We start from the raw sequence: 19,449 nt of genomic DNA on the forward strand, positions 1-19,449 counted from the left end.
TCCTCTCCCAGGAAGAGCAGGGCCTCTCTGCATCTCCACCCCAATTAGGGGATGGGGCCGACACACCATGACCTGTACTAAGGCCCTGCTGCAGGGTAGCCCAGCCTGGCCGGGCCCCAAGGCCTCATGCGGTCTCAGGAAGAGAAGTTGCTGGCCTCCCTGGTGGCAAGTGGCTGCTGGGCCTGGTCTCAGACAAGGGCAGGGGGGGCACTTTGGAAACACCGTTAGCATAATTCTCCATCTGGATTCCGAAGGCTCTGCCCCATCTCGGTGCTGCAGGGACCCACGGAAGTGGGATGACCCTGCCTGGCCTAGCACGGCAGGACCCAGAAGCTTCCCAGGCACCCATTGTCACCTCGGGCCCCTGTCGGGCACCCACACAGCCTGACTGGGTGCGGGGCGCCTGCTCTCACCTGCCTCACTGGTGAATAGCTCGGCCTATTTGAATAGATGTCCTCAAACTGAGGCCAAACCAGCCCTGAACTTCTCTTCTGTGGGCCTAGCTCTGTCCTCCGGGGCATCTTCCCTGGAGCCGCCCTCAGAGCTCTGAGATGGGCAAGGATGGGCTGGCCCACTGCACACCCACCCCGAGGCCTGCATCTGTCCCACCTGCAGGCCTGGCAGGTTTCTGCTCCTCCTATAGGCCTCAGTTTCCTAACTCACAGTGTCCCTCCCAATTCAGGGGCTGTCCTAAAGCTCAGTTGGGACAAGGGGTGGAATATCGCTCAGCACTAGGTGAAAGGCTGCCTGGCATCAGGAGTCCTTTGGGTTGGACTTTCTTGGAATTTGCCTGTGACACCACACCCATGTTAAGTCATCTGGCTCGGACTGACCCCCACCCTTGGCCTGCAGCCATTTCCCAGAGGAAGAAAGGCCAGCCCCCAAGGGGTGGCATTCGCTTCTCCCTAGGTGAGGCGGCGTGCCAGTTGTGCTGGGTTTGTAGTCAGAGGTATTCCAGGGCTGGGCTTTTTCTTTCTCAGTTGCTGGTCCAGGCCCTTCCCCCAGATACTTGGTCTGCTCCCCACCTGCCGGCACTAGGGCCATGGGGAGGATGCAGTGGTGATGGACCAGACGAAGAGTCCAGAGCCTTGGGCCGCTTTTGGTGGGAACTGGCTGTGTGACCCTGGGCTGCTGTCCTCGTCCATGTGGTTTTAAAGGGCCACTGCTGGCATTTTCAGCAGGCAAATAACGCAGGGCCTGCTCTGTGGCTGAGGGATGTTTGGCTGCCCTGGCCCTTCCCACTAGAAAGAGGGAGTCACTGTGCCCCAGTCATTGTGCCCCAGTCATTGTGAGAAGCACAGACACCTTCGCACATTTCCAGCCCTCCAGGGAGCAGGGGGACGGGGCCTCTATGGGACTGCTCTAACCTCTTCGGATGCTAGGTTCTCCTGGGAGGTCCGTGAAACCCCGGCTTGCTAGCTGGGCTGCCTCCTCACGAGATCACTGGGTACCAGCCCCTCTGCTCACGCGGGGCTGGGTGTACTGGGGGAGGCAGGTCTCCCTGGTTACTTTCCTGTTACGCCTCTATTACCTCTCTGTTACTCCTCTGTTACCCCTCTGTTACTCCTGTTACCCCGTTACTCCTCTGTTACTCCCACCTTACAGCTCCACCCCCACTCTCACCATCTCTAACCAGGTCCAAGGTCACAGTCATCCTCCGCCAGCCCCCAGCTCTCCCTGCTGAGCCTGTGGGAAGCCCAGACTCTTCCGTGGCATGGGGGGGGGGCGGGGGGGGGATCTGAGGCCGCCATTCCTCTGCACTGTCGCTTGTCTGTTTCAGGTGGCTCATCTTCAGCAGTGACAGGAAGGGAATGCCAAATTAACACTGGGTGATAAATTCTGCAAAGCCAATAAAACGAAAGCAGAGGGATAGATGGAAGAACCGCAGCAACTGATTAAACATTTTTGTTGGCAGTCACAGACACATGGCACATTTTCCAAGGTTTGCATCAAGGAGACATCTGGCCACAGCCCATGTGTGCATGGGAGGGAATCCCAGTGAGCGGAGACAAAGGGGGCCAGGAGGGCAGGACCCTCCAAGGGGCAGCAGGCTGGGGAGCAGGCACTATTCGGGGGTCTGAGGCGCCTCCAGGGCAATGATCTCGGCGAGCTGTTAGGGACGCTTCCCAGGAAGGGCAGTGTCGGAGTCCTCGCCTGCCAACCCCGTGGGCTGCGGGAGCTGAGGCCTGGGAAAGAATGTTCCATGCTTGGAATGCCTGCTGACCAGCCCCACCACACCCCACACCCAGACTCAGGATTCTGGATTCAAGGCCTGAGGCGCAGGCCTCCCCTGAGTCTGAGAGAGAAAGTGTGTGCCATTAGATGGGGTCAGAGCCGGCCCAGGAGGACCCTGGGGTGCCTAACTCCTTGGGCTCCCTGATCACAGTACAAAAAACTTTTCCTCCGTACCTCCACCCACAGCATTGCTCTCCCGGAGCATCCTTCCTCCTTCAAGGCCCCGCTGGGCTCTGGGACTCAGAGCCCCCTCTGCCTCTGAGACCCTTGCTGGTGTAAGCTGCGTGCGTGTGTGTGTGTGCGTGCGCACGTGCACACGTGCAGGCATACATGCCACCCCAGCAGGCTCTGTACCGTATTCCTTTCTTTCTGCCCACGGTTGCTGACCATGCTGAAAGGCCCCACTGGGGTTCTGCATGGGCTAATTTGGACCTGTGGTCGTGGGGCCGAGGGCACACACAGGGAGTGGGCCAGTGGCCAGCTGACTTGGGCCCGTCTTCTGTTAGGAGGAACAGGATTTCCACACAAAACTCTCCAGTCCTTCAAAGACCCGCCACCGCACATAGGATGAAGCCCAGTCTTCTCGGCTTCCCCTGAAGACCCTGCCGGGAGCAGCCCCAAGTCAATGCCCCTGACACACAGGCCAGGGGGTCACTGTGAGAGGCTGGGAGCTGCTCAGAGGACGCGTCACTCACCCCCATGTCAAGGTGGGGGAACTGTTCCCACACATTTCAGACCCACTCAGGGCTATCAGCTCCCACCAAAACCCAGGGTCCATGAGCTTCCAGGTGCTTTTTCCCTCTTACCTCACACATAGAGATACGGACTCGGGCTTCATCAGCTGGCTCTAGCAACGGCGAAGGGCACCCATGCTCCCTCATCCCAGACACGTGCCCCTTTGCTCCCACAGAGGGGGCACAGCTCAGTCTAGCCAGACCGTGTACCCACTGAAGCACTGGGTCCAGTCCACTGCCCAGCCCTGTGACTCCGCCCTCTCTGCCCCCTGGGCCTCGGCCCCGAGGGGCAAGTCACCTATGTACCCAGGACCATGGCCACAGCGTCCTAATCAGTCTCCCCACCTCCAGCCCCCTGGGCTTCAGCCCGGCCTCCGCCTTCTCCTTACCAGTCACACAAACTATTTGCTCTCCTTCAACTATGTCTCACTCAGTCTCACCTTCACAGATGTCACCATCTACCCTCACCTGGACGACACCTGCTCACCGTCTGGGTCACCCGCTGAGGCCCAGCACAGAACTCAGCTCCCTGCATCGTGTCTCCCTCTTTGCAGCCTCAAGGTCTGGCAGAGGGTCTGTCATTAGAAAGTGTTTAGAGAATAAAGCTTGGTCTCCCTGGGCCAGGAGTTGCCCTAAAGAGATGGTCACAGGGCCCAAGTCTCGACCTACCTCTGAGAAGAACACTGAGAGAATGACCAGACTGATCCAGTGTATCACGCCAGCAAACTGGAATGCACTGGAAACTGCAAAAGCACAATAACAGGGGCCAATTTTAGGAGCAAGGAATTAGGTGCAACTGTAGAGGGGGCCTCACAGCGCGGAGGCAGGCCTCCAGAAGCCCGGAGCATGAGTATTTAGAACTGGATGCATTCGGGCCAGAGAACACCAGGCAGCTTTAAGGGGTGTCTGTGATGGAGGTGGTGGGAGGCTGGTGGGCCGGTGATGCTGTTCTTCCCTCCATCCAACGGGCTGCCTCTCAGAGCTCCAGCTCCGTCCCATCAGCCGCCGTGGGCTTTGCGCCCAGAAAGAAGCCTTCCAGGGGAGCCTTCCAGAGGGAGCAGGAAGACATCTCAGACCTGGGTGGGCAGCTTCGGTCAGATCGAGATGAGCTTCCAGAAATCCCCACAATTCACCCCCAAAGCACTGTGAGTGGGGCTTAAGGCAAGCTTACTCTTCTCATTCTGAAAATTCTGAGTGGCTGAGACGGCGGCGTCAGCCAGGGTCTTCTGGGGGAGAAGGCAGGAGCCGGGACTGGAGAGGACACCAGTGGTGGGGCAGGGTGTCAGCCTCCTGAAAGTGGCAGAGCGAGCAGCTGGGGGCTGCCACGCCTCCGGACGCCAGAGTATGAGCGGGGAGAGCTATCGGCCACTGAAAGCTCCCACCCCACCTTCCACCAGGCAATCCTTGGCATTAAGGCAGCACCTCTGGCAGGCCCTTTCACAATACAGGGGCCGTGACCAGCCTCTGAGCTGTAGCGGAGCATAGTTTATCAGGGAGTAAGGCCAAAAGTAGGGTGCTGGGGCCCAGGACAAGGTCAGGTGGGCTCCGATGGAGAGTGGGTGGGAGGGGATGCCCCCTCAGAACGTCCCCGGACAGTGGGGCAGGACTAAAACAAGGTGCAGGAATGCAGCTGGGAGCACACTTCCTTCTGGTCAGCACGCAGCTCAGATCCCCTGGGGGACAAGGAAAGATGCCCAGAGCTATCAGTGGGGTGGGCTGGCCGAAGGAGAGGAACCCACAGCCTCCCCCAAAGCTCTGACATCGGCAAGCCCTGGGGGTGGGTGGAAACAAGGTCCTGGAGCATGTCCTGGGGGAAGGAGGCTTCAAAGACAGGTTCCAAGTGGGAGACTTTGGGGTTCCTGGCTTTGGACCAATACGAGCCTCAGAAGGCAAGTCCTGCCACACTGTGGATTCTTTCCGTCCTGGGTCACATGAATACGAGTGGGAACCGGGAGGCTGAGGCCTGTGTGACTCTGAAAAGACCTCCAGATGATTCTGGAAGCATAAAATCTCTCCCCATTATTTCTCAAATGAATTCCTGTGCCTTTTTTTATGGTTTGCTTCAGAAGAGCAATAAATCTCTGATTGTGCATTTTATGGAATTTAAGATGCCTTTTATGAGCTGCTAGTGGATCTCCCACCAAAATCAATCTCCTGGATGCTTAGTTTTAAGCAAAATTCCAGCGTCGGCCGTGTTCTCAGTTCTACTCAATGCCTGAGCGGCCAGGAGCCCCAAGTATAACCCAGGAAAGAATGACTCTGTTACCGTCAGACCTCATAAAAAGCAGACATACCAATGAGTAGGAGGGAAAGTATACAACATGGTTTAATTGAAGACAGGTTGACTGTAAAATCAGTGCTAGTCACTTTCTGCTGGAAGATACTTTGATTGGAACCAAGGGGCCACCAGCTGTACAAAAGCCAACGAGGCTTATCAGACAAAAGCAGTTCTGCACTCCCCGCCGTCCTCTCTCAGAGAGCGGGGACGGCTGATTGGAACCCTGAAGAGGACGGACCCTGGATACAGAGACTCCGGTAAAGGGTCCGGGGGCATTGGAGAATACAAGTCTAAGATGACTGAATGGGTCCGGGGGTGGCCAGATCTACCGTCCTGGACGTTGGCCAATGGCAGGAAAGGAAATCTCTCGGGTCGGGGGTGGGGGGGGTCAACAATTTCATTTCTTTTTTTCATTTGCACTTGAATGAGCCGTCTTCTGACTGGGGGACCTCTGGGGAGCCAGGAGCTCTACCAGAAACCACTCACTCAGCCAAAGCCAAGAGTCAAGACCCTTGGCCCCCTGCTGGTGCACCAAACAGGGGTCTACGGGGTGGGAGGCAGGAAGAGGGCCCTCCGCTCTGACAGACGTGCTGCCAAGGGACACCTGGAAGGACAGAAGAGGTGGCAGACAAGCTATCTGCTGCCATGTGCGTCAGGCTCCCGTGAACATGAAACTAGGACGAACACCCAGAGGACCAGGTTGGGAAAGAAAACGGGCCTGATGGCTTGAAGTCCCAGCTCTGATACCTCTCAACTAGGAAAAGTCTAACTTCTCCCAAGCTTAATTCCCAAATCCATAAAAAGGGATAATACCAGTCTTGCCTGTCTCACAGGGTTGCTGCTAGGGTCAAATACATGGAGAAGTGCTTTCAAAATGATCACGTTATAGATAAATAACGCTGCCAACTTACAGATGGATAAAAATACAAGGAATCATAGCGTCATTGTGGCTGCTGTCATTATTAGTTACTACAAGGTGAGACGCCTCCACACATGGGAACTCTCTTTAAGCTACAGCAAATCCCAACCTGGAAAATTCCAAATGGGAACAATAAAAAAAATGGTGCACACAGGGGTCCCCAACATTTTGGATCTCATCAGTTTCTGATCATGGAATGCTGGGGAAGGGGAGTGAAGAGGCCACACTGGGCGGAGCGGGGCAAAGCGATGCTGGGGGTGGCAGGGAGAGAAGCTGCCAGATGCTTTCCTCCCAGTGGTCATACCCATGAGCCATGGGGCCGGGGGTGGGCAGCGCCGTCAGGCTGGGGGCAGATCACACTGCTAGTTGGGGACCCCTGATGAATGCACATGGAATATTGACATCATATGTATTTACATATGTATCTCTCTTGCTACTCACACTGGAGAAGCTTTATATCTATTAGAAGTTCCAGAGTCAGGAGAATCACCACCAATATTACACAGGCTACCAGGAAACTGTTGACACTTGCACTGAGCAAAAATACCTGCCACACGGCTGCTCTCTTCCCACAGCACGGCTTCAGCCAGGTAGACCTGCGGGGACAAAAGTGGGGGAGGAGGCACTGAGAGGGGGTGGCGTCCCCACCACAGCCCTGCTCTCAACACCTCCCCGGCTCTGTGCTTCCTGATGAAACACAGCTTTCTTCAAGGGGCCACTAGGTAGAATGATGAAGACCGGAAACATCTCATTAAGAGATGGAGCTCGGTATGCAGGCTGACCTGGGCAGCTCACAGCATCTCCCTGTGCTTCAGTCTCCTCATCTTTAAAATGGGTACAAAACCACATCTCATAGGCTTCTTGTAAAGATGGAAGACCACAAAGGTTAGTGGAGAGCCTGGCTATGTGGTAAGTGCTGCATGAATTATTATTATTACACTTATTATATCATACTTCCGCACAGGTCTCAGAGCCTAGCACAGGCTCTGCATTTAGGATACCCTCAGCCCACCTCTAATAAATGCTCAATGAATTCGTAAGTGAATTTTCTGTTTTTTCAGCTATACAAGGAAAGATTTGAACTGATCCCTGTTTCTCAAAGTAGATTGTAAGGAACGCTAGTTCCACAGAAAGTTAATGATTGTTACTCAATAAAAAGTTACTAGGGTTGGATAAGTTTTAGAAAATTTGGGTCAAAGTTAAGTGGATAGGGCTTCCCTGGTGGCTCAGTGGTTAAGAATCTGCCTGCCAATGTAAGGCACACAGGTTCGAGTCCTGGGCCGGGAAGATCCCACATGCCACGGAGCAACTAAGCCCATGTGCCACAACTACTGAGCGTGCGCTCTAGAGCCCGTGAGCCACAACTACTGAGCCCGCGAGCCACAACTACTGAAGCCCATGCGCCTAGAGCCCGTGCTCCACAACAAGAGAAGCCACCCCAATGAGAAACCCGTGCACCACAATGAAGAGTAGCCCCCACTCGCCACAGCTAGAGAAAGCCCGCGCACTGGAACGAAGACCCAGTGCAGGCAAAAATAAATAAAAATTTTAAAACATTATAAAAAAAAAGTTAAGTGGCTATTTTTCTCTGCAGGACCTTGTAGTGCCATTAATATGCTATCATGCATCACTGTGCTCCAAAAGGGATTTCAGTATCAGTTTTTCCCAAACTCGCTGGCCCACGCACTCTTTTGTCATGTAGCACCTGGAGGGACTAGTGTTCTATGGACCGTCTTTTGGGAAACCTTTGACTAGATGATCGTGAACGTTCACACAGAGACGTGAGGCCACCAACAATGAAATCTTTCCTGAGTAGGTTTGGAAGTGGAGAGAAGGCACAGAATCTCAGAGCTGGTGGGCCCCTGAGGGCATGTGATCCACTCCCTTCAGGAACACAAGATCCTGGTGGAAAGGGGGTGCCTCTAAGGGGGCATGGGGATGGTGAAGTCAGACCTCACTGCCTTGGTGGGTTGTTTAGAAGCTGGACCCGCCTGCCTGCCTTGATGAGGAAGAATTAGGCGCCCTAGAACAGCAGAGACAGCACTGGCTGGGGAGTCCTCACTGCTGGCTTGGCCTTCAGCCTCCCGGGACCACGTCAAAGGCACTCCGGACGTCAGCCTCCCCATCTGTCAAACTCCTTAGCCTCCAGGGTTATTGACAGTTAAATGAGAAAATGTATCTGACCTGTAAAGCACCAAGTAGTTGATGGTGATGGTGATGATGATGATAAATTATCTGATGGCCCAAAGATTCGGCCGTCACCCACTGTCCTTCCTGTCCAGAGGGAGCAATTGGCTGGAGCCTGCTGCAAAGCGGCCGGTACCCATCCCTGAAGATCCCGAGGGTGTCTCTGGAAAGGGGAGCTCTGCCTTGAGGTGCTCCCTTCTCCTCGGAGGAATAATGTAGGTGCTTCAGGGAGATTTCTTCCCCACAGTCCATCAAGGGAAAGCTTGAAGGAGGCCCCAGCTGTTGGAAAGTGGGACAAAGCTCATGGCTCTTCAAGGAAATTTGGCTTTCAGGTGACGGGGGAAGAGGAGGGAGGCATTTTTGGACAAGCAGAGGATGATTGATGGGACACCCTCGCCCATGGCCAAGAGCATGGGGCGAGAAGCGAGGAGAGCTGCCAGGCAGAAGAGAGGGTTCTCACTGAGGACAAGCAGAAGACAGGGGGACAAAGGCGAGCGGAGGCCAGACAGAAGGCCATCGATGAAGGCCTGCTTCACGTGCTGCAGATGGGTTTCAAAGTCCCCCGTGGAACCACTTCTCTCCACCTTCCTGCAGGTTCACGAGGGCCACCCAAAAGCAACAGGCTACAGGGTAAACCCCAAACTGATACCATGTGGAGCTCAGTAGGGTTGCCAGAGAAAATACGGGACAAGCAGTTATATCTCAGGTAAATAATCTATCAACGATTTTCTAGTATAAGTATGTCCCAAATGTTGTATAGGATATACTGACACTAAAAAAATTTATTCATTGTTTATCTGAAACTCAAATTTAAATGGGTGTCCTCTATTCTTATTTGCTAAACTGACAGCCCTAAATTCAGAGCAGAGGGGTCTTGAGGGGGCCTGGTGAGGGTGGCTGGGATTTGGTCAGAGGAATGCATGGGATCCCTGGGATACAGATTAGAAGACAGTGTCAGGAAAGGAAAGGCCACGTGAAGGACACCTGTGGGAGGGCTGAGCGTGTCTGTCCAGGAGGCCAGGAAAGAAGGACCAGAGTGGGCAGGGACAGCCGCGCCCTACCTGGCACAGAGAATCCTGGAGGCTCCACCCACAGGTGCTATCAGCTGTGTATGCTTTTGCCTATGAAAGACCCTCTGAATTGTAAGGTACCTTTGGCCATCATTACTTGGCTGACCGCCTCTCCTCCTGATACATCCCGAGAGTGTCACCCCTCCTTCTCCCATAGTGTGACATCCCCGCCCCCTTCCGCTGGCCCTATTTTTAATCTTTCGCACCTCTCACCCCAGTTCTCGCCCAGCCTCCAGCTGCCTCGGCACTCCCTCTGGAAGTTTCCTGTGGCCTCCTACCCTCCTGCCCTCCTCCCCGGTTCCCAAAGGAGACCCAGCTCCAATTCCACATCCTCTCTAAAACCCAGTCCGATCGTCTGTGGCCCCTACACTGATGCCATTTCACTGTCACCTGAAGTCTGAGGCAAGCACCCTCCGCAGTGATAAATGAAAAGGGCAGGTGCCAAAGCCGTCTGCCTGGGCTGGCGCCATGCTGAGCAACCAGAGGAAGACTCGCCTGCACGTCCAGTGTGAGAAGCGGGGCACCTGATCTCATCTGTGCCTTGTGCACCCCAGAAGCGTGGGGTGCATCCCTCAGAGACCGGGCCTTCTACCCTGAGAGGAAGGTCCCACAGGGAGAAAGGGATGAAACAAACCACTTGTTTCTTCAAGTGGCAGGCTTTCCCTCTAAAAAGGAGACTCCACACTTGACCTGCCTCTCCATGGGAACGAAAAGTCATTTTATGTTGCGGCTTCAAATGTTAAGATGTTGCTTTTGGGACTTCCCTGGTGGCCCAGTGGCTAAGACTTCACGCTCCCAATATAGGGGGCACGGGTTCGATCCCTGGTTGGGGAACTAAGATCCCGCGTGCTGCAAGGTGCAGCCAGAAAAAAGAAGAAAAGATGTTGCTTTTCGTTTTCTTGTTTGATCAGAAAAACTTCCTAAGCAGACCCAGGTTTGGTTATTAGGAAGCGGTCGGTGCAAAGTGGGGACCTGTAGTCCAAAGCTGGCAATGCGAGCCTTGCCCTGGCACCACGGCACTCCTCGGCCTCGGGAAGCAGCCAGGGAGGGGCCAGGAAGGTGGCAGGACTCAGAAACCAGGCAGGGAGGGGAAGGTCTGGAAGTCAGGTGAACGCCAGACACCCCATGTGCTAGTCAGGCACTGTGCTCAACACAGGCCACGGCTCTAGGGCAGTTGACATTCCATGGTGTCCTACAAGGTGGTAGGCACTGTGGGAGGAAAGGGGGGCATGAAGGGTGACATTTTAAACTAGGTGGTCAGGGTAGGCCTCACCCGGAAGGGCTTCCCCTTCAGGGCTGGGGGCAGCTGACCTAACCCCACCCCGAGCAGGTGTTGCAGGTGTTCCCACAGCCCACGGGGCAACCAACCCACGCAGTTCCCAAAAAAGCCCAAGGCAGCTGCAAAGTGGAGCCCATGCTCACTGCCCTGGTCCTCTGCTTCCGCTCCCGCACCAGCCCAGTGGTTCCCCCCACCTCTGCTCTGCCTTCCACTACAAGCCCCTCAACCATGCCCATCTGGGGGTGACTTCCTGAAACCCCCTTTGTGCACCAGTTCAAGGGGTGCTATTTGCACACACTCTATGTGAACCCCAGGACAATACACACAGGGGAGGACTCAACTGAAGCAGATGGAGGGAGACCACCCATCCAAGAAAGGATGGTGTCCAGGGATACAGTAGCGGCTGAGGAGTGGCGGCAGGGGGGCTGCAATCTGTTTCCAGGTCAGTGGTTCTCAACCCTGGCTGAGGACCACTAAGAGAGCTTTTAAAAATCCCAGTGCCTGGGCCACACACCAGACCACACAAACCACACACTATGGGGTGGGACCCAGGCCTTAGCATGTGTTGATCTCCTTAGGTGATTCCAATGTGCAGCTGAGATTGAGAACCACTGTCCTTGCTCCTTGATGCTCAGTGGGCTCCGTAGACCAGCAGCATCAGCATCACGTGGGACCTTGTTGGAAATGCGGACTCTTGGGCCTTCCCATACCCACTGAAAAGTGTCTGCATCTCAGTGATTTAGGTGACAACCACTGCTTTGGATTTAACAAGAGGTAACGGGTAGCTCAGGAGGTGGGCAGGGCATGGCAAAGGGAGTCTGGGTGCAGGAGAGATGAGGCAGTGAAGGCAAGCAGGTCCCCAGCCAGCCCTTGGGGCCGAGGTGCAGGACCCAACACTGAGGGAATGGGGAAGCAGGTAGGCCCCCTGGGGAGCAGAAAGTAGCGCTGAGACTGAGTGTATGTGTTTGGGGGCATCGAGGGCTTCTTAGCCCAGACCTGAGGCTGAAGCCGGAGGCCAAGCAGGCTCTGGGCTTCCAGCTCCTTGAAGAGCAGGACCACGGACCCCAAGACTCCAGAAAAGAGGCTGGGATGAAGCAGAAGACTTTCTGGCTGCCCCAGTGTTTGGAAATCCCAGCTACTAACAAAATTTCCTCTGAAATTCAAATGACTCAGATATTCCTAGGAGACTGGGTTTTAGTAGAAAAATAGAATATTTCCAGCTTCAAAATATCCCTGAGTGATTAAATAATGACTCAAGGAGTTTAATGGGTCAAAAGGGAAATCAGCATTGACTCTTTAATTAGAAAAGATACCTTCCTCCATCTCTTGAGCGTTCAGCCCATCAAAGCCCTAGAGCTGGTTCTCAGGGTGGTGTTATCCCCAGGATCACCACCAGAGGGCAGGCGTCTCTCAATTTCCTATCGGTGCAGTGGCAGCGAGGGGACAGCTCCAGGAGGCCGGCTTCGGCTGCCAAAGTCTGTAAATACCAACCAGATGGCATCTCCTGGCAGGCAGGTGACTGTTCTACTGTGTGGGTGCACCAGTCACTCCTGCGGCCTCAGAGAAACCCTGGAGAGGGAGGAGAGGCCGAGTACCCTTACTTCTTCTGCTTTCTATACTTAGGTGTCTTCATAAAAGTTTGAGAGGATAACTTTTAGAATATTAAAATGAACTCTGGCAAGTTTCTGATGAATCCTTTATATGAGGTCAAGCCACGAGAGTGGCCCAGAAGGAAGCGGCTCCAGGTCACTGCTCCATCAGGCAGCATTCCCAAGCCTGGCACTGAAACAGCCCCTTTCTGAAAGGTAGGGCAGAATTGCTCTGTGCAGTGCCAGGATGGCAGGGGCTGTGTTTGCTCCTGGGGGGGTCTGGCTTCTCCCACCCTGGCAATCCACAGTGTGGCTGCCAGGCTGGCATGGCTGGGAGGATGCACGATGGGGGGAAGGGGCGGTGGCGAGGTATGGGGATTGTGGAGACCCCCAAGTTGCCTGCAAAGTCCACAGGCAGGGGACAGTCATGATGTCCCTGGAGGAGGCGGAAGATCACAGAAGAGCTTATTTCCCAGTAGGTGGCCAGACCAGATGGCCTGCCAGTCCTACTCAGTGGAGATTTCCATCCATTAAGTCCCCAAAGAAAGGGTGTGTAGTTGAAGCCTTAATGAAGTCTGGGGTGAAGTCTGGGGTCCCCAACCTGCCTTAATGAAGTCTGGGGTCCCCAACCTGCCTCAACCTGCCTCAACTATGACCTTGGGAGGCACTACTAGATCAGAGCCTCAGAACCCTTGTGTGTTGCAGAGCTCTCCAGGGCGTGAAAACCGTGGCCCCATACCTGAACAGTGCACAAAACCACAACACTGTGCATAACATTCCAAGGGGTGCACGGACCCCTTGATTCTCACTGATAGGTCTTCTAAGGACACCTGGGATCCGAGTTCAAACCCCGGCACTGGGCAGCTGAGACCCGTCCAGGCCCTGAGATGCTCCAATTCTGTGACGCTAAACACCTGCCGCCTGGAGCCACAGACTTGGTGGTGTTTTGTCAGCAGAACATCCTATGGCCCCACTTGGTTTTTCTTTACTCTATTTATTCCCGAGGATTAACATACTGTCAGAGAAAGCCACGAAGCTGACTTAAATCCAACTTCTGGCACTGACCTGGGTTTTATTTTTATTGATTTAGCAAACACTTATAAGGTACTTTCTATGTATGTATGCTATTCCGAGCACTTTACAAATGTTAACTCATCTAGTAGTTTTAAAAGACAATTCCTTCTATTTTTCTCTCTGTTGACAAACAATGGGGAAAGCCAGATTCTTCCAACTGTCTAGGTTTTGGTGGTAACCGTAGCCCCACCACTGCCTGAACTCTGAGTGCGATCTTTGATCCCCAGTTTCCTAAGCTCCCAAATGGGAAGAAGTACTATCTTACTGCAGGATTGTCGTTCTAAAATATTAAAAATAACATATGTAAAGCCCATAACGTAACGCTTACGGCACGGCGACCATTCATATGTACTATGATGATTTAGGCCTGTGAGCATTAGAAAAGGGATTAATCATCTAAATATGGGCAGTTTCAACATCCATTCCATTCTGCACATAGTCATTACATGCCCACTAAGTGCCAGGCACTGTACTGGGCGCTAAGCACAGGAGAGTGCTCAGGGCCTTCATCCGCATGGAGCCTGCAGCCTTATAAGTGAATTCAGACTATGCAATGAGCTCTTTGCCCCAGACTACCCTGAAAAGCTAAACACATAAAGGGAGAGGAAAAGGCAGAAGAGGGAAATGAGCTCACATGTGCAGAACTTCTTCAGAGAGACAAATACCCGCCCATGAGAACCATCAACCCAACACTCACAGGGACACCCTTGTACTTCTTTCTCACTCTCGCAGGGAGAACCAGAAGAGCAGGAAAAGCACTGTCAAGCATCCCCTTTGTTCCTGTACCCAATTCCAAGAGGCAAGCCACAGCAGCACAAAACACCCAGAAATGAGAGCACACAACACACTGCAGTCATGAGGACTCTCAGGTTGGAGGTCAGAGGTGACTCTCCCAGCCCTTGGGGGAACTGAAGAAACTGAAGTTCCCATACGAGCAGCTTCCGTTCTGCAATCAGAGCTAAAGGTTAGCCCCCACTGCCTTGGGGCGGAGGGAGGGAGGAGGGCTGTGTGCAGCTGGGGTCACGGGAGTCTGACATGTTCCTGTTGCAGAATCTCAGATTTCTTGCACCCTGGGAAATGCAAGCGCTGGGAAAGACAGCAGGGTGTGGTGGCAAGAGCCCAGCCCAGGAGCTGTCACCCCGCTTGGCGAGCCACCAACCCCCCTCTGGGAACACAATGGCTAATACGCACCATCGACTGGCTGCCCCTACTTGGGGGAACCCAGGGCATTGCCCACACATCTCTGAAGGGCTTCCATGGGGTTCAAGCCTACTCAGGGGAGGGAGTGGGGCCCTGCTGGACCAAGGGGCCACAAGACCCTCTCCCACCTCGAGTCCTCAATTCTGGGAAGTGGCCAGAAGCCTGAGAGTCTCCTTCACGCTATGCTTTGTGGGCAGGGCTGCCCGAATGAGGTCAGCTTCCTACCCTGGTGGGAACCAGTGGGCTACGGCTTTCAGGCACACCCCACGCCCACTTCTCTGTCCAGCTCTCTCTGGTTCTGAGATGTGGCTTGGCAAATCCCGTGATGGCCAGCTCCCTCTTCTTCTCTTTGGCTAAAGTTCAGATCTCAAGGGCCTCCGCAGATGACTGGAGACCCCCAAATCCCATAAAGTCAGCTCACTTTCCTTGGGCGACCTGGCCTTGGCTTCAAGTCCCCCACCCCATTCCATGCAGCGCTCACGCACCCACGCGAAGGTGGTCAGAGGTGCTCTGCCGCCACCTAGTGCTCTCCAGAGGCTGTACACCCTGCCCTGTGAGTAGGTGGGGACAAGAGGTTTATTTCGCTGAGAAATAATGTTATCTGTGAACTTACTGCCTTCTTAATCAATATAAAATCTTTGCAGTTCTTGGACTACAGGAAATAGGCTCACCTGTGCTTACCAGAAAATACTTTTTGATCTGAATCAAACCTTTATTTCCTGGTTGGGACATCAAGAACCCTCATGGAAGCCTAAGCCTACAAAAAATATAAGGAGTCGTGGGTCACAGGGTCAGCTCGGGTCCAGGGACAGCTGGTGTGCCAGAGGAAGAGGCAGAGTTTTATTAGAGACAAATCTGCTTGGCATCAAGCACATGGAATAAGGAAGCTCTTTTTAACTTTTTTTCTTCCTTGAGGGAAAAATGAATCAAAGACTTCACAAGCCACGTGATGCAGAACTTTTGGACTTTGCACTTGCAAGGTCATGGCAGGGATGGAAATGCCTTTTAACCCTAAACCCCCAAAACCCTTCCCTTCTTCTAAAAGGATGCTAAGGTTGTACTAAGTGAAGTGGGCATGTTCTGAGGCAAATCTGATTTCTTTCTTTTAGGATGACTTTGTGGAGGGGGTGTGGAATTAGCAGGGATGCTCAAAGGTGGGCCAGCCACAGACCATGGCCTTGAGTTGTGGGGAGTGAGAAGCCTGGTCCCTTCCTGTGGTTCTTCCTGGATGCCACACAGGTCTAGAGCCAGCCCCCAACTCTCCCCCAATGGAAGTGGCCTTCCTCTTCTCTTCTAATCCTTATCTTAACCCAGCCTCACTCATCCACTCACTCGCTCAAGTCATTCCTTCATTTAATCAACACCCCTCACGTTCCAGGCTCAAAGGATCTGATCTCTGCCCTGAGGGAGCACTTGGTCCAGTACCAGAGTAGAGCTCAGTGTCATAAGTGCTGAGATAGAAGAAGGTCAAGGGCTATGGGTACACCAAGGTGAGGCTCTGGCCTGGGTGGGGTGGGAGACAGAAGACTTTCCGGAGGGGGTGGTCCTTGGGCTGGACAGTATGGGAAAAGAGAAGGGAATTGGGGGTTATGGCTCAGGGGGTACCTCCCCTCCTCCCTCTTTGCCTCCAGCCTTTGTTTGCTGGCATATCTAAAATTATTTCAGTCCTTATTTAAAGATGTTGCTATATTGGACCCTGTCATCTTTTCCTAGCCTGACATCTCAAAACCATTAGGTTTTCTTTCTCTGATTGTTAAGTTCCAGCAGAAATGTGCCATTGGCATCATCTCCAAGCAATAACGTCCCTTTCTGTCTATGCAGCCTTCCTCCAAGCTTCTCCCATCTGGGGGTCTGGCCCTGACCAACCAGGTCAGACCTCTTAGAACCCTAAAATGTAAATAATTACAAAAGGCTGAATATCTTTCATTTCTTACTTTGTTTTTATATTTTGACAAAGACTATCCTACCTACTCTTCCATGACCCTCTCTGCACCCTCTTTCCACTAAAAAGATGGGTAGCACTATCTCTCGATGTGGCCCACAGAATCTCCTCTATAAAAGGGGGTGATGACCCTTGCCTTCGCCGCCTTCCTCACACATATACTGTCACCATCATTTTTCCTATCGGCTGTGAGCTTCCCAAGGGTGGAGGTTCTGCGCTTCTCCGAATTTTCTGTCTGCTGTGGCCTCTTGTCTAGCCCAGACCCTGCAAACCAACCAGGCCTTCAATGTAGTGTAGCTGGTTGAGAAAGAGTAGAACTCCCAGTTTGTGCCATGAGTCAGCCTCCTGCAAAGCCAGTGTCCCTCTTCCAAAGGTGGACAGTTGGTTCACTGAGAAGCAGTTCTGTGTCTCACTTTCCCACTGTTGAATGGGGTGATGTCCAAAGGCAACCAGGCAGAAGGGGCTCTGGTTACATGGAAACACAAAGCATTGTCCCCTGGGATAGTGGACACAATTCAAACTGTATCTGAGCGAAATAATCGAGCCAACCAAGTTACTGAAGAAACAGTCTGAGAAGGCAGACATGCTTCTAGATCTTTTCCAAGTCGAACACTGACTAGAAAGGAAAAAGGGAAGCTCTAATTCTGGATCTAATTCTGGATCAATTCTGGAGGCTTGGCTTTCTTAGAGACTGTGGTGTATTGTGGGCAATTCTCCAATATCCATCCCACCCTTGACCCACGGGGTAACAGCAGTGTGTTTTGGGAAATGACACAGTTCAAGGGTGGCCCTGACTGGGCTGTGGATTCCCATACCCCTTACCATGTGACCCAATTCTAGCCAATGGGACATGAGGAGAGAGCAACTAGAGGATTCTGGGAAAGTTCTTTGCTGCTCTTAAAAGAGAATGATGGGTAGCCATTCTCTGTTGCCAGACATGTATGAAGGATGTGGCCAGATTACCAAGGGCAGCCCTCTCAAAAAATAAGGGGAACCTTACAGCATCAGGATGAAGCTAACACTGTTGACAGCAGAGTGGACAGATAGAAGGAATCTGGTCCTTGTTGCTACTGTTGAGGGTCTGGACCAACCTCAAAGCTGCCCTAGCTCTGGGCTCCATGGGCCATGGGCTGATGAAAACCCTCATTGTTTGAGTCTGAGATAGGCTTCCTGTGGTATGCAGTCCAAAGCACCTGGCTGATAGGGTTACCAATCCTTTGTGAGAAGGATGATGCAGTGAAGAGATATTAGGGCAGTAGAAAGGTACAGGACTTGGAGATGACAGAACATGAGGACGAAGGAGAAGGAATTAAGCTGGTCTCTCAGGGTACCGATGTAGTGGGTCGTTGTGGCTGGCTCAGCTGGGGCTCAGAAGTGCTCAAGAACCTCCTCTGTTCCCCTTCCCCCTCCTCTGTCTGTTCACATCTGCAGACATTCATGGAAATCTGTGTTTTACCACTATTGAAGGAGGAGGAGCATGGCTGGGGGGAAGATGCAAGGAGGGAAAGGATGATGATGATGATGATGATGATGATGATGGTGTAGCTGGCATGATGTGCCAGTGCAGCCCCTTGGATTGAACCGGAGACCTGGGTGTAGAGAAGTGAAGGCCAGAAGCAAATAGGACCAGAGCAGTGGCCATAAGCAGAGACACTTCTGGGCTCACTGATAGCTTGGTACAGAGTCTGGGGGGAGGGGAGGCTTTTCTTGCCCACCTTGCATGGGCATCCTGTGGCCTTGTGGTTTCTGAAAGGCCCTGAACTGGGCACTAGTGTTCCCACAGTGGACACTGTCAGTGTCAGCGGCTTCATGGGCAGGGAACATGGACAAGAGGGAGCCAGAGCAGGGGAGGAAGAAGGATGCAAGTTCCAGTGGTGACTATGCCTGGCCGACTGGCTTCATGGATCTTTGGTGTCTTGGAAGCCAGTGGCTCCTGTTGTGGCAGGAAGGAGGCTGAGGGTCATTGGAAATGAGCCAACATGCACATGTGACTCCCTCTGGTAATGGGTTGGGGAGGTCAGCCAGGTAAGTCTAGATCCACTGACTGGGGCCAGACCGAATATGTTTTAGGAAAAGACAGTTCAGTTTGGGGCCTTGTTGGGTTTGAGATGGCCAGAAGTTCTGGTTGGGCAGATAATGGTTCCTCAGGCTGGATTTAAGTGCTGTCACCAAAAAGGCTATTTTTAGCAATGACTTGGGGGGAGGCAAGAACATTTGCTCAATATTTGCTCAAATATGCAGCCAACTCAGAGGTAGAAGAACAGATAATTCCACAGACACTTGTTAGGATTCTAGGTGTGTCTGGGATCCTGTGGAGATGTCCAGGAAGTAGTTGGATGTGAGCCAGCAGTTTGAGAGAGAGAGAGAGAGAGAGAGAGAGAGGGAGAGGGAGAGAAAGAGAGAGCAGCTGTGCTAGAGACTCAGCTTTGAAAGTTACAAGCTGAAGAATGTGAATTTTGGTTATGTGGGTGGATGCAATTACCCAGTGGGTAGAATTAGTAGAGCTAAACTGGCCAAAGACAGAAAACGAAGAACCCCAACATCTAAGGACAAAGCAGAGAAAGAACAAGTTTTAAAAGGCCTAGAATGGACAGCCAGAGGGGTAGGAAGAAAATCCAGAAAGTGTGATAGAGCAGAGGACACACAAGACTGTGTTTCAAGGGCGGGGAGTGGATGACGTTTTCAAATGCTGGACAGAGGACAGTGTAAGGACCCTAGCAACACGGAGGCCGTTGATGACCTTGAGGAGAGCAGTTTCCACGGTGTGGATGGGGCTAAAGCTGGACTGCAGCAGGCTGAGGAATGAATGGGAGAGAGCAAAGGGGGCATGGCTAGTGCAGATGAGGCTTTTAAGAAGTCTGGCTGCAAAGAGGAAGAGAGAGATAGTGGCAGCTAATGGGGGCGTGGAGTCAAGGGGGGATGTGAGAGACCTGAGTGTGTGA

The 19,449-nt window shown here is 53.0% G+C and overlaps 1 protein-coding gene across 1 annotated transcript in view; it reads right to left on the reverse strand.

Annotated features, from left to right (window-relative positions):
• Window positions 1–19,449, reverse strand: part of TMEM266 (transmembrane protein 266) — a gene marked incomplete at both ends in the record, with an annotated part of 86,526 nt that overhangs the window by 60,982 nt on the left and 6,095 nt on the right. Inside the window, 2 exons of the mRNA XM_082835997.1 lie at window positions 3,639–3,712; window positions 6,608–6,762. Of these exons, the coding sequence (XP_082692123.1) occupies window positions 3,639–3,712; window positions 6,608–6,762 (229 nt within the window). The remainder of the gene's footprint in view (window positions 1–3,638; window positions 3,713–6,607; window positions 6,763–19,449) is intronic.

Source organism: Leucopleurus acutus, assembly GCF_964270905.1.
Source record: "Leucopleurus acutus genome assembly, chromosome: 1".
In the NCBI taxonomy this organism is placed as follows: Eukaryota; Metazoa; Chordata; class Mammalia; order Artiodactyla; family Delphinidae; genus Leucopleurus; species Leucopleurus acutus.